Source organism: Callorhinchus milii, unplaced genomic scaffold, assembly GCF_018977255.1.
Source record: "Callorhinchus milii isolate IMCB2004 unplaced genomic scaffold, IMCB_Cmil_1.0 Scaffold6, whole genome shotgun sequence".
Lineage (NCBI taxonomy): Eukaryota > Metazoa > Chordata > Chondrichthyes > Chimaeriformes > Callorhinchidae > Callorhinchus > Callorhinchus milii.
In genome coordinates, this window is record NW_024704747.1 from 20,933,376 (window position 1) to 20,953,060 (window position 19,685).

General features: G+C 37.3%; 1 protein-coding gene across 2 annotated transcripts in view; it reads left to right on the plus strand.

Annotated features, from left to right (window-relative positions):
- The window catches only part of LOC103182944 (sperm-associated antigen 16 protein), a 127,502-nt gene that overhangs the window by 16,764 nt on the left and 91,053 nt on the right, over window positions 1-19,685 (plus strand). For both annotated transcript variants that reach the window (XM_042336576.1, XM_042336577.1), the window contains one exon: window positions 297-430. In XM_042336576.1, coding sequence (XP_042192510.1) covers window positions 297-430 — 134 coding nt within the window. The remainder of the gene's footprint in view (window positions 1-296; window positions 431-19,685) is intronic.

Consider the following 19,685-nt stretch of genomic DNA (forward strand, 5'->3'; position numbering starts at 1 on the left):
AGTTCTTCATATAATCTGCTGTTCGTTGTATAGACCCATTATGAGAATTAGTTGGCACAATGGATAGATAGATACTTAGGAAGTAGGTTTATTGAAGGACATTGGGAAAAGTCAGGGAAATGTAATTTAAAAATCTGTCATGATCTACCTGGAGGAGCAGACTTGACAAACTGAATGGCCTCTTCTTGTTCCCAAGAACCTTGGAGCCATAATGGATTAATTATACTGTGGCTGAAGCAATTTATTCATTATGTTAATCCAGACATTACAGAAACCCAATTTATTTTTACTCTTAGGACTCTGAATTTCCTCGTGACACAAGAGTAAACCCTTACCTTGCTCAGATGAAAAGAAAACCTAATAATTTGCTTAGATCAGGAGAATGCAGAATGACCAAGACTCTGAAACTGCATGAGCTGGCAGTGAGCTGGTAAGTAGCATTATATATTGAATATTTTAAAATTATGGAACAATTAGCAGCTTTTTTAACAAAAAATTGTGTAGGTTTAAACAAAGTTGTAATGGAATTATGTATGGTAACTGGGAGAAAGCAAATTCAACAGTCATATCTTTAAATACTATAGTTAGTCACCTAGCAAAGAAAAGGTTTCAGTACTATATGAGAAACTGAATTTCACAAATTTTACCTGTTACCAAATCTGTAAAGAAGCATGATAACAGCAGTATTATTGTTTGATTTGGTAACATGTAAAATGTAATTAAATAAAAGTATTAAATTACATTCAAGGGTTAATGCCAGAAAAGAGCCAAGTGCACGGGTTAACATGGGTCCAATGGAAACAAAAGCGAGGCACTTATATGAAGGAGTTCCTCTTCATTCATGGATTCTACAGAGTTTACATTAATATATTCCAAATTCCTTGCACACCATCATACTGTTTTAAAAATGTGCAGAAATATTGTCAGATCTTTTTGATGAATTTAACCATATTTACATCAAAAAATCACCAATCAAAATAATGTTTGCTGTAACTACCTTCATTCATTAAAAGCCTCAAAGGGTTTAACTTCTTTATTTTCTAATTTTAAATAGCCTGTTATTGCCTTGCAGTAAAACAATAGTTTCCCAAATTATAAGTACAATGCTTCATTTCAATTCTTGAAAAATGTGCATTTTGTCTGAAAATTACATAGCTGATATAATTAGATAAATCAATGAAGGAGCCTTTTTTTCAAAGAAAAAAGCCTCTTACTATACTGGTTTACTGAAAGTAATATTAATTTTCAATAAATTATTGTCAGCAAAAGCATGGCGAATATAGAGTAAATGGACTTTGTGTGAGATTAGATGATTATTATGTTGCCCAGTGTGTATGTCTTAGTTAATAAAAATAACTTGATCCCTATTGTTTGGTTGTTGCTGTACTCAATAAACTGCAAAATAATATTTTTATTTTCAGGGCTCTCATCATGAGTTTCATGCACATTTGGTTTAGCAGAATATAATAATTTATCTTGCTATATGCTCGATATTTCTATACACAGAGTTGATGGGCCACTGGGCCTTTATTTATAATCAGTCTTTCTATGCACCTATGTATCTATGCATTTCTTAATGGTCAACATAGCAGATTCATTCACCAACAGTGTAGTAAAGTTACAAGTAAGTAGCAATTATTTCCCAGCAGCACCAAGCAGTGAAGAAAAGAATTGACTGATTTTCATATGATGCTGTTTGTTTAGCAATTACGGTGACAGGAGTGTATTGTGATTTAATGGGAATTCCTAGATCCTGTACTCATCTTTACATACTTAAAACAAAAATGAACAATTCCATTGCGTGTTGTACTTGTCTTCCTTATGTAATATTTCATTGTGTTACAACTAATTTATTCTTGGACATCTTGACAACCTACAAAGGCTGATGGTTATTCTTTGTAATCCTTCTTTGCCTACCGTCTAACCATCTGTCTTTACTGCTGTGTTTTAATCATCTGCAAAGTATTACTATTTTAATTATGTCAATTATAATTTATAGTCTGTTCATATCTGTAATATTTATTTTTAATCCTCCCACCCCTATATTCAACTAGCGTTTGTCTCCATGCTCCATTCCTTTAGAGTGGAGATGGTTTTGAGCCATGGATTGCTCCATTTTTATCAGCGATGATGTATATTACCAAATAGCAGATGTGTGGGTCTGGCTAGTACTTGATAGTTGTCTAAAACTGGTTACTTGGCTACAATGTAAATGAATTTGGACAATCCAACCCAAGGATATACAATGCGAGTCCAGAGCTTTTTTGCTGGAGCAACTGAGTTGTCCAGGTATTGTTGTCCAGGTAGAAATGCTCAGGCACTTAGAGTCCACTTTATATCTTGTAATAAACATTGCATATATTTTATTAATTTTACTGGGCACAATGATTGTATACATTCTCATTAACTGGACATTTGTATCCTGCTCACACCTCTCTTCTCTGCTCGCCCTTCTGCACATCCCTTTTCCCCTTTACCATCGGTGGCCATGCTTTCAGCCACTATGCTTCCAAACTCTGAACCATCCTGCTGCATTCTCTCCATCTTGCCTGTCTTTTGCCTGCCTTCAGGTTCTACTTGAAGACTTTCCTCTTTGACCTTTCTCCCCAACTCGGCATTAAACTCTGTTATTGTTAAGTGCTCTGGATGTCACCCCGCATGAAGGGTGCTTTATAAATGCATGTTTTTGTTTGAATAAGTATATGTTGTCTAGAATTGGACCAGTAGACAAGTTCTTCAATAACTCAAACCACTTCAATCAAATAACCTCTCTGCCTCATTAGCTACAGAGAATACAGCACCAAGTTAATTAGTCTTTCACGTACACTTTAGTCTCTTTCCCCTTCACCACAATATCATTCTTGTAAGCGAGATCTCCTCGGAGCTAATGGAATGTCAGAAACGACCCAGCCCTCTGGCGATCTCAGTAATTCGGTTCCTGAGCCAGGCGGATCCACAGTATTCCAGGGCACCGATGATGACAGCACAGCCAGCCTGGCACATCGGCAGGATCTGGAAGGGCAGACCAGTCTCTTCNTTTTTTTGAAGGTACTAATTTAGGAGGTCTGACAGCCAGCAATATGTTGCAGTAAGAATGCTTTTACTGGTAATATTGACTTGACATCGACTCATTGTAACAAGCGTTTTGACAATTTCTGTTCCATCTGAAGATGTAAATACTCAGAATCCCACAACCATTGACAATACTACTTTGGTATGTTTCTGCTAATGAACACCATAAAGCATAGGATAAGAAAGATAATGTGTCATTTTCAAGTCCATTCATTTCACAGACCATGTACAAGATATCTTCAAACCTCTTTTATGGCTTGGGGAAAATTTACATTGATGTTACCTGATCCCCAAACTAATCAACTACAATGTCAGAAAACTAATACGTATCATTATTGCTGCAGACACCTTGCCTCCCAACCTGAAGGCAGCTGAACGGATCCCCTCAATCTTGGTCTCGAGGAAATCCAGCATCTCCTCGCAGTTGGAGTTGGAGGAGAGGATGGGCGAGGCGTGAGAGGGTGGACGGAGGGGCCAGTTGGTAGTGGAAAAGAGAAACCTGGGGTTATCCTTTGCCTCCAAGATTATCTTGGAATAGACTTTTGCAACCATTGATACAATACAACAACAAATTTACATTTATAAGCGAGAACGTCCCAAGGCGCTGAACAGCTCGGGAGCAGGACCCGTGCGTTGGGGTGGGGGGTAAGCAGGGTTGGGATGAGGGAGGGCAGAGAGGTAGCAGAGCGGCTGAAGGCAACGGTCAAAAAGGAAGGTCTTGAGTCATGCTTTGAAGAAGGCAAGGGAGGGAGCAAGGTGAAGGGATTGTGGGATACACTAAGCTTTTAATCTGCATTTTCACTATCGTGTTTGTGAAACCCATCTTTTGTGTCAGTTAAATAACAGTGGTCTTGTGGTTAACCAGAGATGATGGAGAGTAAATGATACTTTTCTGCATTTTAAGATGGGTTTTTACCATTTTCCGTTCCTGACACATTTCCTATACTTCTATACTTATCTTTGAAGTACAAAGAAGAAGTTCATTTATTCTGTAATGAAACCACCGTTTTTCTAACCACCATTACCAGGTAAAACAAACAGGACGCTGGTTGCAGCCCTTAGCAAATGTCAGTTTGATAGAGTGTGCACTTGACCTTTGCCAGTCTATCAAACATAGATTAATATCAGACAAATTCCTTGAATTTATAATGATTATTATTAGCCTGCACATTTTTCAGCCTTACTGATTTATGTTACTGATGGGTATTACCACTGTCGCATGGTGCAAACAAATTCCTAGAGGCATTTGAATGCATTATTCCTCCATTCTTTTTCTTTCCTTCATTGTTGTCAGGCTTTTGATAGTGATGGCTAAAGTTGTGAGCTCTTCACTCATAAAGCAAATAAGAAAACTGCATGCTATCTTTCTCAGCATTATCAGCATAAGGTTACCTTTGTTTGTTTTGGTCAGCCAGGTGTCTTGACACAATTGAGGATTCTGCATATGTAGAGAAATTTCCATTTGTCTGGTATGGAGTGTGCACTTACTCCCCAGAACAACACAGCTTGCCAGCGCAGGAGATGCAATACCTGCCCTTTCACATCCTCCCATACCACTGTCCAGGGCCCCAAACACAGTTTTCAAGTGAGACAACGATTTACGTGTACTACCACCAATGTAGTTTACTGCATTCGTTGCTCACGATGTGGTCTCCTCCACATTGGGTAGACCAAACACAGATTGGGTGACCGATTTGCCGAACACCTCCGTTCTGTCCGAAAGCACAAAGCTGAGCTTCCGGTTTCTTGCCACTTCAACTCTCCCTGCCACTTGCATTGTGACCTCTCCATCCATGGTCTCCTACGCTGTTCCAATGAGCCACAGCGCAAGCTTGAGGAACAGCGTCTCATCCATCTGCTGGGGATGTTATAGCCCACTGGCCTCAATATTGATTTCAATAATTTCAGACCATAACAGCTCACCTTCCCCCTCCCCCTCTTCTGTGACCATTACCACATCAGATGGGTCCCAGACACACCTTTTCTCTCTGTGGTCTGCCTGTTTTGTTGTAATTCCCCCCCCCCCTTTGTTTTGGATTATTAACACCTCTTTAACCCATCATCCCCTGTCTTCTACCCCATTTTCTCCTTTGTCTTCCTTGCCCTGCCTTCCCCCTCTCTGTTAGTTCTTAAAAACCTCTCCCTCCCAACATTTCTTAGTTCTGACAAACGGTCGTGGACTCAAAACTTTGTCTCACTTTCCTTTCTCCATAGATGCTGCCTGATCTGCTGAGTGTTCCCAGCAACTTCTGTTTTTGTTTCAGATTTCCAGCATCTGCAGTATTTTGTATTTTGCAATTTAATCTGTCAGATTGTTGGAATTGAAGTTACCTTGATAAACATTTTAAGTAGAGGCCAGGACATTAGACTCATTTAAAAAGCAGCTTGATGCAATGATAGGTAGGGTGGATGTTCTGGAGGGATGAGATCTGAAAGGGGCTTCTTCATCCAGACCAATCTTCTGATCTTGAGTATATTATTAAGCATTTAAAGTTGTCTGTACAAGATTGAACATTGGCATGCACTCTCACTTCAGAAATGCATTGAGATTGATTTGCTGCTGCTGGTTCTTTTTAATACGATTTAGAAAATTCACAGTCAATTCACTTTACAGTAGATTCTGTGAAGCGCTTTGAGACGTCTTATCGATGTGATAAGGCACTAATTCAAATGCAAGGATTATTATTATGATGTGAGATTTTGATGTTGCATGAAGTAGGTTACAGACTGATGCTACGTGTGGAAAATTAATAGAAATTGTGTTGGTTTATGTGGTGGAGGTGGATAATAGTTGTTAGATGCTATATGTACTTTTATCACTGGTGTGAAGTATCAATATCAAAACTTGTACCTGTTCTGTGATTGTTAAATTTCATTATTGCAACAACAGGGGGCGCTGTAGGTACAGGTTTGGTGAAGCCATAAAGGGAGAGAGAATTTCACAATGTTAAAGTTCCGGCTGAAATAAACTGTGACGTTCTGCATTGTGCATTAACATTAAGTTCCACGGAGTGACACGGTTTGATGTTTTACTTTGCTCACTTTTGATATGCACCACACCAAATTATGAGGCCCCGCAAAGTGTCCGCAACAACTCCCCACAGGAGTTCGGGCAAGGTTTCAAGCCTGGGTGGTATTGTGTGTCCCTAAGTGGCCTGCGAGGCAGGTGCTATCGTTAGTGTTCTGGAGAAAGCTGCTGACTCACCATCTTTTCAGTAAAGTGACGTAAAAAGATATGAGACTAAACTACAGAATATTTCAGTGGCTGTGGTTCATCTTAGTTTGTTTTAACTTGGTCAGACTTTGAATTGAGATCAAAGTCATTAATCTTAATAATATATTGTTTCTCTGCTTTTAAAAAACGAAACAAAAGTAGGAGAGAATTCGAATTTTAAGATTGGTCTATTTTTAGTGGCCATTTAGGTGGCTTTGTTGACCAATCCTAGAGACAGATTTTACCATAAATGTGGTTCAACTTAATTTGCTTTAACTTAGCCAGACTTTAAATTGTGACCAAAGTCATGTATCTTAATAAACCACATGTAAGTATGTTTTACAAAGGTTTTGTGTAATGTTTTTCAAAAAAATGTTCACTTTGATTTTGGATATTCTGAGAAATACATTTTCTAACTGCTCCCTATTAAAGACGATTTTTAAACTGAAGCCCCAAAGATTTGTTGCCTATTTTCTGAAATAATTTTACCGTGATCTTGTAGAGTACCAGTGCTTCCCTACCTGATTTGTTTCTGTCCTTATTGATTTAAGGGCCATCCATACATTGGTATTTGAAGATGGTACTAAATATTCCAAGCTCAGACCAGGAATATATGACATAGTTACAATTTTGAACTCATATTCTGCCCTCCTACGATTGTCCTCTCCTTGGGATGTCCACCTGATGTGAAAGGCGCTTTACAAATGTAATTTTGTTGTTGTTGTCTGGCAGTCATATTTGGAGAAAAGTACTTGAGCTATACTCCAATCTGTACAATTGTCTGCATCCGTGTACTTGTCTAGATTGCTAAATCTGGCCTCTTATATTCTAGGCTCATACCTTCTGGGAATTATTGAGCAAAATTCACTTACGATTGTGGTTATAAATACCTGCAGATCATTTTCATTTATTGTGCTGGATCCTGTTCAAATTCCTATAGAAGAACGACCATGAAAGAGACAAATATTCTATCCTGCATTGAAACCTAGACTCACATTAAGGCTATATTTGAGGCCAGAAAGTGTACATTTTGTGTTACAAATTACTTCTGAGAGCATCCAAGTTCTATGATATGAATGAATGGCATGCATTTATACAACCATTGTATTGAGAAAAGAGGTAGCTAAATAATGAATTGTTTTGTGTGCTGCTGTCATCTACTCAAAATTTACAGTTCCCATTGATGGTATTACTAGTTTTATATACAGTACTTATATTCAGAGAACGAATTACAAAGCTGTCAACTTACAAAATTCAGTTACTCTGTTTACTCTTTTAGGTACAGTGTCTCACGATTTGAAAATAAATCTGGGTTTCGAATTTCAGTGGCTTCAAATATTGTTTAGAAATGTTTGTGCATTTAATTCTTGTTTCTATTATCATAATTGTATCATTGTTGTAGATGTTTTCAGGAAACAAAAATTGAATTAATATTGATGCAGAATTGTTCCAAGTTGTTCGTATCACACTCCAAGATTGCTATCAATACTAATTGCTTTTGTGGTATCTGTAAATTTCATGTTTCTGACATCCTTCGACCAGAACAACAGTAAGCTTGAAATTAGGAGGATCAGCAATTGAACAAATTTATATTCTGCTTTATTTCATTGCAGATTTAAATTGTTAGTCAAAAAAGTAATTCTGAAATAGTTGATCAAATAAACACATTTTTGATTTTGTATTTAATTGTTTCCTTGAAAGCGGAAGCTGCTTTTCATAACTGGTGAATACGGAATGAAGCATGCAACAAAAAATAGTAAAGAGTTGAATTGTATGAGGCCAAACTATTGATTAAGCTTGTTATAAATAATTTAAAACAAATATTAAAAATTATTGTTTTTTTTACAATGGTCAATGAGAATCTGTGCTTATTTAATTGAAGGTTTTTAGCAAGTTTTTGAATGGTCTCAAAGTTTTAAAACGTTTGTCAGAAAATAGTACAATATTTTGTTTTAATTTCCTATTTAAATGCATTTCAAACCCCTCATACTCCGCTACTTCCACTCTGTCCTTTTCTCCGTTACCTCCCTCTGCTCCAACCTGGGCATCCTCCACCAGGCCCTTGTGGCTCCCAGCGTTGATTGTCCCAGAGCAGTCACCCCAACTGTCCAATCGCTCACTCTCTCCACACCAGCTGCCTCCAAAAGGCAAATATCCCTTCCCCCTCCCTCATCCATACCCTCTCCAACTCTACCCCCTCCTCAAACTGCATGGTCATTTGTCCCCCATGACCCCAAATCTTCCCTATACCACTCTCCTCCTCCATCCCTGCCACCAGCAAACCTATCTGCATTTCCCTCCAAAATGTCTGCTCTCTCTGATCAAGCTCTTACTATCCATGACCTCATCCTGGATGAGCACATCGATATTCTTGAGCTTACGGAAACCTGGCTCTCCCCCAGTGACACTGTTCCCCTCATTGAAGCCTCCCTCCCAGCTACATTTTTCACCACACCCCCCTGCCCCAACCAATGTGGCAGTGGGGTGGCCCTCATCTCCCAAGCTTCCCTTGGTCCATCCCCCTTTTCCTCTGGCTGTTTTTCCATCTTCGAGCCCTCCACCCTCCACCATCCCTCCTCTCTCTCCCTCAAAATTCTCCTAGTTTACCGCCCACCACCTCAAACCTCCTGGCTCCTTCCTCACTGATATCTCCTCTCTCCTTTCATCCCTGTCCCTCAGCACTGAACATCTACTCATAATGGGTGATGTCAACCTCCACCTTAACTCCCCGTGCACCACCTTTTCAGATTTCACTGCCCTCTTCTCCCTAAACCATTACCTCCTCGAGCCCCTGCAGTCTGGTTTTCACCCTGCCCACAGCACAGAGACAGCGCTTGTCAAAGTCACAAACGACATCCTTGCTATCTGTGACCAGGGCTCCCTCGGCCTCCTCATCCTCCTAGATCCCTCTGCAGCATTCGACACAATTAACCATGCCATCCTTCTCCATCGCCTCTCCTCTCTCACCACCTTACTGGGACCACACTCGCAAGGTTTGAGTCCTACTTAACCAATCACCTCCACGTGATCTCGGCAAATGTTTTCTCCTCCCGTCCCCGCCCGGTCACCTGCGGGATACCCCAGGATTCCATCCTTGGCCCTCTTCTTTTCCTCATCTATATGCTCCCTCTTGGCAATTTCACCTGCACACAACGGGATAAACGTCCACATGTATGCGGATGACACACAAGTCTACTTTGCCTCCTCCAGTATTGACTCCAGGCTCCACTGGCTCCCCATCACCAAACAGATCAATTTCAAGATCCTCACACTCGTGTTCAAATCCCATCACTCTCTGGCATCTCCCTACCTCTCCGACCTCTTCACTCCCCAATCCACCACCCAGCGCCTCCGCTCGACTGGTACCAGCATTCCTGCTTGTCCCTCGCGTCCTCATCTCCACCATTAGAGGTCGCGCATTCAGCCACTCCCCGAAACTGTGGAACACTCCCTCAATCCCTCCGCCTTGCCCCCTCTCCTTTTTCAAGTCCCACCTGAAAACATTCCTATTCGACTGTGCTTTAGATCACTTACCCACCCCCCTCCCCCCCAGCTCGGAGTCAGGCACTGCCACTGTTAATCTCTCTTAGACGCTACAACGCGTGGAGGGTGCTGTATAAGTGCAAGAATACATTAGAATATACAGCACAGAAACAAACCATTCGGCCCAACTGGTCTATGCCGGTTGTAAGTTATTGTTGTTGATCATCAAATGTGTGGAAAACGCTACAGAGAATTATCCTGGATGGCATCGATGCTCATCTGAAGAACATGGAGGCCATACAAAGTAGTCAGCATGGATTTAGAAAGAATCAATCATGCCTCAGTAATCTGCTGGAATTTGTTTAGGAGTGGAGATTCTGGTTTGCTTGTTTCCCTTCTCAGCCCATTATCGGTGAGAATAATTGTAGTGCCTCTAATATTGCCTCTCCACATCATTGTAGTTTGTTGGATCAATTAACAGAACAGATATATGGGTTCCTTGACTCTTTGGCTCAGTTTCACATTGGGTAGAGTGTTGCCAACTGGTAAGTTGGGAGAGCTACCAAAAAAAGCAGTTGAAACATTATATCACTCCAATTGTTTTTTTTAAGTTTAAGTGAGTACAATTTGAAACCATTCAAAGGGGAATTGGATAAACTGGATAGTAAACTCATTAGGGAATGCAGGAAAGAGTTGGGAAATGGGATTGATAAAACAAGAGGGTGATCGAGTAGTATAGATAGCATTAACAAAGATAGAAGAACCAAATCGCAATATTGTTTTCCTTTTTTTTTCATTAATTGTTGATGCATCCTTTAATCTAGACATCTTAGATAACTGTATCACTGTAAGAGTATTGATCCAGAGAACACTGATTTGTGCCCTGAAAATGAGCCACAGAGTGTTGTTGCTTTGCCAGACACTTGTAATGAAAGTTGATTGTCACTGTCTGGATAGCACAATGTACAGTAGTTGGAAGTGTTTATTATTTTCACACATCAGTTGATTGAACTTCAGATTTTTGAAGATGTTGTGAAACATTGTCTTGTTTCTCTCACTTTAATGAGCATTTGAAGCAAACGCGTCACATCAGCTTAAAAGGAATTATATGGTTTTGCTTGGCATATCACAAAGTCAACTTTCGTGTTCTTAAATAGATCAATTAAATGCGTAAAACGGATACTTAACATATATCTAAGTTCAGATCAGACTGCAAGATATTGTTCAATGATCTACTTAGATACTTTTGGAATTCTAATCCACTACTATTGGCGAAGTTGTGATTTTACTTTATTTTAATTACGGGCAAGTTTACTGATGCATGTTAAATTAGATAGAATAATGTTCAGTAACAATCTATTCAGCAAGTAGCGATCTATTCAGGAAAGAGAAGCCATGATTGCATGGTTGAAAATGCAAATTCTAAATTTAAAATTAAAAGTGGTGCTGTATGACTTCTTAAATTGTTTCAAATATTTCGTATGTATTGTTCCTTGGTCTGTGCACTAATGGCTATAATTCATATTCCATATGATACATGCAAGAAAGTTCATTGTAACATATTACATCAAAGTAGTTAACGCAAGGAGCTGGCAACATTGATTTGTGCAGATGATGGAAGCGATTTGTCTTCCAGTTTATCATTAATTATTCTGTTTCAGCACCTCCCTCCACTTAATTGCATGCAGACTTTTGGTAGTTACATAAAGCTATTTTTAAAAGGTTTATCATGTGCCTTTTTATTAAGATCAAAAAAATCCTGATATTCAACATTTTGTACATGCATTCGATCAGCACACGTATTTCTCAACCTTGGGTCAATATGATTAGGAGGAAATGTGTAAATTAGGTTTCCCACTCTTCTGCTTGGAGTGATATTTTGCTTTCACCAGAGTAAACCAAGCATAGAAGGGAGTGGGATCAATATCTGTTGAATGAATTGAAGGTGATCACTTTGAGACTAAGGTGGCCAAGGATGGGCAGGACAGGTTTTGCCCATAATCTTGCAGTTATGCCATCAGTAGCAGTGATAGTCATTATCCATCAGAAACAGAAGGAATGGGCTTATCAGGCTAAATCTTCAAGGTTGTCTTGTGTTCTTAAACTTTGAAATATGACTAGACTTAATTGAAGTGAATCTGAAGTACTAATGGATCTCCAGTTATTGAATAAACTGCTTAATTAAATATATTTGTTTACATAATTCAGTACATAAATGAGAATTTGCCCTGGGGCTGTGTTTCTGCATGCACATTTGATGAGTAATCGTCTTCTGTGTTAATTGATTAATGCAGGCTTTATCGGGTGACACATATCTGATGAGTATTGTTAACTTAAAAAATCCTCATAAGTAGTCTTGAATACTTACTGTTTTTTTAAAAAATGTATTAGTACTGGTTCTAATATGAGACCATTAATGACAAAAGGATTGTAAATATCTGATCACTAATCATAAATTTAATGAAGAAAAATGAAAATTGACTCATCATGTGTCTTGGAAACGAATTACTCATTTTAGAGGATTCATCCTTTGTTGCTGAATGAATAGACCAAATAATATGTCTGGGTTTGACAGCAATTTGACAACACCCAAATGCACAGAATAAAAATAATCTTAAATACCCACTGGAAAATTGAGCTACAGTTCAAAAGACTGTAATTTTGCTGCAAGCAAGTCTCTGGAGAAAAACTGACAGCTAGTAGGTATAGATCACTGTCTCCTGTAAAACAACAATTAAAGCAATAGAAATCACCAGAGTGATGGACCTCAGGATACAAACAAATCAAATTTGTTATTGTGTTGCTCCCATTGACTGTACTTATTTGTTTTTAAATTAAGTGCCCTTAAAAAAAGTGTACAACTGGATCTGGATTGTGCTGTACAATAGTTTTCAGTTGCCAGCATGAGGAAGTCAATAGCCACCACCCCCAATTTGCAGACTTAACGGGGTCAGTCTCTTGCATTTCTGTGCAACTGCCTCTTGACATTCTGCTGGATTTAGTAGACACAATTTTGTCTTAACAGAATTTACAGTTTTGTCTTTGCATTTTCAAATGGTATTTCAACCTAGCATTGTAGAAATATTATGTCTCTCATTGTGGAAATAGTGGTAATGCCTGGCCGCAGAACTGTAGAATTGATAAATATGAAACTTCATGCTTATAAGACAAAATGAGTTTCAATGCAGTTTGTCATTTTTTTTACTCCTTCGCATCAGAATTATTGGCTTCCCGGGACAGAATTACTTTTTTATGTTTGCATTTATTGGCATGAAGATGATCAATTTTTAAAATTGTGTTGAATATTTTCTTAAAATGGTATGAAGTGCTTAAGGAAATTAATGATTTCCTTTGTTCATTACCATCAAGCTACGCCATGGGGAAAGTATAACTGATGGTACAATATTCGCTGGATATCAATTTCTGTTATTAATCAATAGCCCTCCTGCAACCTCTGAGGTTCATTGATTTATAAAACTGAGTAATCAGTGCCTTGAATATATTATAAATATATGCATATGTATCTGTTTGGGTGCAGCCAATTTTTAAAAATTGTGTTGAATATTTTCTTAAAATAGTATTAAAGTGTTTAAGGAGATTAAAGTAGAGTATGAGCTGAAAGTCCCGATGTGGGACTTAAACTTAAAACTTTCTGACTCAGAGGCAAGAGTGGCAGCAACTAAAGTATGAGGACAGTATGACACTAAGCATCATTCCTGTAGTTGTAATCTGCCCTGAAAATATTTCTTTATTAATTGAGTGGGTAGTTTCAGATGCATTCTCAGTTCAGAGATGATCAAGATGTCCACCTACACATCTTATCAGTAGAACCTTTTATGATAAGTCCAAAAATAAAACATCAAGTATTTTTGGATTATGGTCTCTGAGGATTAAAGAACACTTAGGAATGAAACCAGACATGTTTTCCTTTTTTTTAAAAAAGCACTTCAGTGAAGGAATCGCAAAAAATGATTTTTGAATTCAAAACTCTCAAGAAACAATCTCATACATTGAGATCCCTTTCAAGATGTTAAACCCTGGTTTACTCCACGATAGGATCTAGTTAAAATCTCATTTGAAGGATGGTACCGACCACAATGTAGTACAAGATTGGCGTGTCAGCCTCAGCTATTATCTTGTTTTGATTTGGGCTTTGAAACCACAACCGTCTGACCCAGGGTGATGCATTTCCAACTGAGCCAGGTTGATACCTATGAAGAGTTACATTGTGATTGTGACCTAAAACTTTAAGCAATATAATCAGATTACATCTAACCTACAAGTCTAATTTCAAAAGGACAAATAACATGTTTGTTATTTTTTGAATCTTTATAAATAAAAAATGCATGTATTTTTGAGCATCTCATAGCTAAACTTTGTATCTGCCTTCATTCCTGTGGCTGTTATGAAGTACACAATATAGTGTATATGCAAACCAGAGATTAAAGAATTTGGCAATTCGCTGCTTTGCTGAACAAGTTGAATTTAACTGGAACATTGCTGTGAGTGTTGGTCAGTGTTAGGCTCAGAAGGGGAAAATCAGTTTTTATTCATTAAGTGGCTCCTAGTCATTAGTGACTACTGTTGAAAAGTTTTTGTGAACAGTACTGAAATTTCCCCTAGTCTTAGCACGTTAAACTATCATGTCCTAAAAGTTAAGATGGCACAGAATTATTAAACGTAGTCTTCATTTTGTCCACATTTCTTAAAAAGAAGGCTTCCAAATTAAGATTGAATTGAACAAATTAGCACAAAAGACTTGCAAGCTAAGACTAGATAAAATTTGGGACCTTAGTTAAGAACAGAATTGGACTTCACTGTATTCTTCCTCACAGTGAAATGCTGTAGTTTGCTTAATTCTTAGAGGTCATACGTGAAGAATGAAACTCAACTAAAGCACTGACTGCGTGCTGGCTTTCATCAAACCTAGAAAAATCAAGTAAGGGGAGCAATTTAGGAAAATAAATAGATTGAAAGAAAGTTAGCTTTTTAAATAAAAAGTAAGCCAAACATTTTTGTTTAAAAAGATAAGCAAAACATCTTTTTCAAAACAGATCTGTGAAAAAGAGGTGTCTGCATGGAGCTGCTAATTGTCCTTGTATAACTGCAGATGGGCATATTAAATTACTGGTGGAGTTGAAGTCATTATCAAGAAAAGCACATCTGCTTAGAAATGTGGTCAAGCAGGACTATGTGTCAACCCTAAACTACAGATATAAATTAAGATGTATGTAATATAAAATCATGGAATAAAATTAATTGTAGCAGATGCAGTATGTCAATGATATTAAATTAAAAATATGACAGGATATTCATTAATAAGGCCATTTATGAGTGCAGTTTGTATTTACTGTGTTTATTATAACAGCAATGCATTTAATCAATTATATGATTAATTTCTATAACACAATTCCTTCCATTAAAATAAAAGTTCCAGCTCCAACAATAAAGATGAGGAATTGTTTGTGGAGGAAGGTCAAGAAATGGCCAAGAAACATGTTGGATTTTGTGTTGTGCTTTTGCCCCCTTGTCTGTTTATTATTTTATAGTGACTATATGCAGTTGTAATGTGTAGATTACTAACTTTTGATTTTTCCAATTATGCTGTGGTTTAAATAATTTTAATTAGCCACTTATTTTTAAATTGTTTCATATTTTTAACATCTCCGTGCTGCAATACTGCTGACTATTTAAGTCAGTTGTGTACTTTTGCTTTATCCTTTTCATGTGATCTACAGCCAGTTGAGATTGTAAAAGGGAGTGAACATATTCTTCTACTTTTTCATGCCAAAACATCCGTCTTGAATAGTCATCTATTCTAAACCAGGAAAAAAGGTTTCCAGGCTCAAGGGATCTCTTGTGCATTCTCATCTGCATGATTTGTAAATGAAACTGTCTCTTTGGGCACAGCTTCATCTTTTCTCTGCCTATAGAGTCATCCAGCAAGAGAACTTTTAATATTGTAACTGTAATTTAATTTTATACATATTCTGTGCTTGTAAGGCTGTGCTACATAATGTGAGTCTGAATTATCAGGTCCTTTGAGTGCACACAAGAGTACTAATGTTCTTCTTTGAAGTGAATAATTTAAATGGATTGACTAATTCTTTATTAGAAGGTGGAGGGGCGGTTTTTCTATTACTTGCTATGATAATTAAATTCTCTTTTCTCTCATAATCCTTTTCATAGACTTTGGTTGCTTGTACACTGTCTGATGGAAAGGATATAAAATAATCTGATTGTGAGCTCTTAATCGATGTACTGAAATCAGTCAGTTTAATTTTCAACTTCCAAGATGCTTTTTAAATAGAACTTAAAATGAAAAGATTGATTACAGATTTGTTTCTCTCTTATGTTTTCGAACAATAGAAGTAAAGATAATCCCTCCAAAACAAAAGAAACAATAAATTGTTCATTTTCAATCCACGACTGTTTGTGGGACACTGCTGTGCGCAATTGGCTGCTGTGTTTCGCCCACAACTGTACGGTCAATTCACTTTACAGTCTATTCTGTGAAGCGCTTTGAGACGTCGAGAAAACGTGAAAAGCCCTATATCAAATGCAAGGATTATTATTATATAAAGATCTAAGGAAGAGNAAAAATAATGAGAATTGGGAATCAAATAAAAGTACCAGAGGTGATTGCTAGAGGGCAAAGGCTAGAGAAAAGCACATTGCACACAACAGCAATCTGGATTTTTCTTTTAACCATGTCAATAGTGTCAACCAATTAAAGACCAGATAGGTATTATAAGGGATGTCAGAAAGAGATACAGAGAATCGAGAAATGACAGATGTATTTAAGATTTTTCTGATCAAGGCAAGTAAGTATCGGTAGCATATATGCTTTTAAGAATCCCAAAGGATTGAATGTCTACAAAGCATTCAAGCTGGATAGGATACACTCTTTAAGATCTTAAAGGAGATGTGAGAGGAAATGCATCTATTAAATTGGTTAGAATAGTGCAACATTTATGGTAAACATCCTGACGTTTATATTTCACTTATACTGCCAGGAACAAAGCTCTTTTATATTAAAAAAATCAGACATCCTAAAAAGATCGAATCATAATGTTAGAGTATACACATTTCATTTGAAAAGAAGTGAAGCAAATGTGCTCGACTGATCTCAGTCAGAGAATTCTCACCAATTCCATCCATTAGTACTATAGGATTGATGACACTAACATCAGTGCTGGTTATACTCGATGGCCTCTCTTCACTGATATCACCAGAATGTGTCTGCTTCACTTCCCCTTAAAGACAGATGAAGTTTTATCAATTATTATTCTACCACAGTGAATAGTCATTTGCCAATGTGCCCAAGAATCAAGATGGTTGATTTGTTTCCACCAAGTTATTTGGAAACTTTTCTTCATTAAACTTTTTTTTTAGAGACAAATGTGAGACAAAAATGTTTCTAGATATCTAACGTTACCTGGGGAAGTAACATTGCAGTGTTAATGAGCAAATTTTTGTGGAGACTGCAATACACAGCTCACATTCACTTGTAATATGATGCTCCAGGATAAACATGGTTTTCTGGTAAATGCACTGTCTGGTGTTTTACCAATCCTTACAGATTTGTAAGTGTCTTGAGTTTGATTACTCAACTATTGTATTAGCTTATTTCAACTGGGAAGATGTTCGGGAACATGAACTGTTAATTTTGATCAAAATATCTAATAATAATCCTTGCATTTGATATAGCGCCTTATGTCTTCAAGGCGTCTCAAAGTGCTTCACAGAATATACTGTAAAGTGAATTGACTGTATATTTTGTGGGCGAAATGCGGCAGTCAATTGTGCACACCAGTATCCCACAAACAGTCATGGATTGAGTGACCAATTTATTATTTATTTTATTTTTTTGAAGGAATTATTACCCTCAGGAAAGCAATCCGCCAATCGACTAACAACCGGGTTCCTATTTACTGTCAGGTAAACAGATGCATGTGGAATATCGAAACTTGCCCAATGTTTCGCCCTGACGGGAATCGAATCCAGGTCTCTTGCATGCGAGGCGAGTGCTCTAACCACTGAGCTATAATACTCATATGGGAGATCACTACCTTGTTCTGAACTTTTTTTAGATGCAAACATAAATCAAAGATAATGGTCCCACCAGGTATTCCAGGAGAAATAGCAGCTAAATAGGCCTTACAAACTATTGAGGAAACTGCCTCGCAATACTTCGCCACATCCTATATTCTCACTCATGTTTAAGTAAATATGCAGTTTCAAAAGCTGCTTCTGTATTATGTGGAAGATGGTTTATTTAAAAAGTAAGAGTAAGATGCTTGTAACTTTTATATATTTATCTCCCATGGTTCAAGTCACATATCTGATATAAATATGTTCATTTTTCTCTCCTTCAATGCTAAGTAGCTAAGTGGGACACTCAGCTGAAATATAATTTAGATATTTTATCTTGAGGCTTATGATATTAATCCTTGTGATATTAATTCTGTGGTTAGTAATCCAAAAACCCATGACTGGAATTCATTGTGAATTTAATTTTCATTGTACTGTGATCTGCTGATCTATAAACATATTATCACTTTCACACTATAATTATACCCACTGTGCCATTTCAAGCAGTGCCTCCTTGATCATACTATTGATTCCAGCAGCAGTGATGTGCTTTAGCTCTAAATTAGGCAAATGCATTTTCTCTCTTCAGGCAATATGATTTAACAAAGGTTTAGAAAAATAAAGATGTATTGCGCTGCTTTGTACTATTTCATTTTCTAGCATCTGATTTTGTGAGATAAGATACTAGAATAAATAACATAGGTTTGAAAAAAGGCAACAAGTATTTGTATTTTTGTTGCCAATGGGAATTGCTGGAATATAAATTTGAGTTGCACTTTAACTTTTAAAACTAGATTATCATATTTAAACATTTACAGTTTAGCTATAATTACTTGGACAGAAGGTACTGTGCATTGGTAAATCCAAAAATAAATTGCTTAATTTTATTACAATTGTACTTCTCCACCAACATTGTAATTTACCTGCCTTGACTATCTTGTATTTTAAAGACTGGAGCGTATATTGTTGAAATACCATCAGGGTACATCCCTTTAGTTTTTCATCATTTTCACTTGGTTGTATAATTAACAATGAAAATTGTTTATAAAATGTTAATCTGCAGGTATCTTCGGAACAGTTGTTTGGTAAAATATTATAGGTTAGCCAGGAGCTGGATTTACAAGCACAGTATAAAATGGTTAATTCGCAGATTTAACTACCTTGTACTGCATTATTATTCCAAATTGGGAAGTTATGAAATCATAGGAAGCAGCAAAGCTTTTACAAATAACAATAATTTGATACAGCGCCTTTCATGAGATGAATCAAAGCACTTAATAGGATTGATTGATTTATTGTAAGGTGTAGTGAATATATTTTGTAAGTAGTGCAACAGCCAATTTGTGCACAGCAATGTCCTACAAACAGTCATGAAAGTGAATAACCAATTTTTATTTGAACTGGATAGGTTATGCATGTGGGTTGGTAACTGGTCAGTGAAGTTTACTTAGATAAATGCAAGGTATTCCATATAGAGGTAATGATAGGAAATGCATGTTATCGATGTTCATGTCAACTTGCCATGGTGGAAGGTGAAAGATATCTAGGAAATCTTTCAGGCTATTTCATGGCATCATGTCAAAACAGTGTGAGGCAGCAATAAATAACACAAATAGAATTCTAGGCTATATTGCTAAATTCACATCCCTGGATGTTGAACTCAAGCTAATATAGTATTTTGGTCAGAACACACTGGAGTAATATGTACATTTGTGATTGTGGCAACATAAGGGGACTGCTCACACAGAGGAGAGCAATGATTGTGATCCCCAATGTTAGAGCAATGAGGTATGAGTTACAATTAGACAAGGCTTTCAGTCTT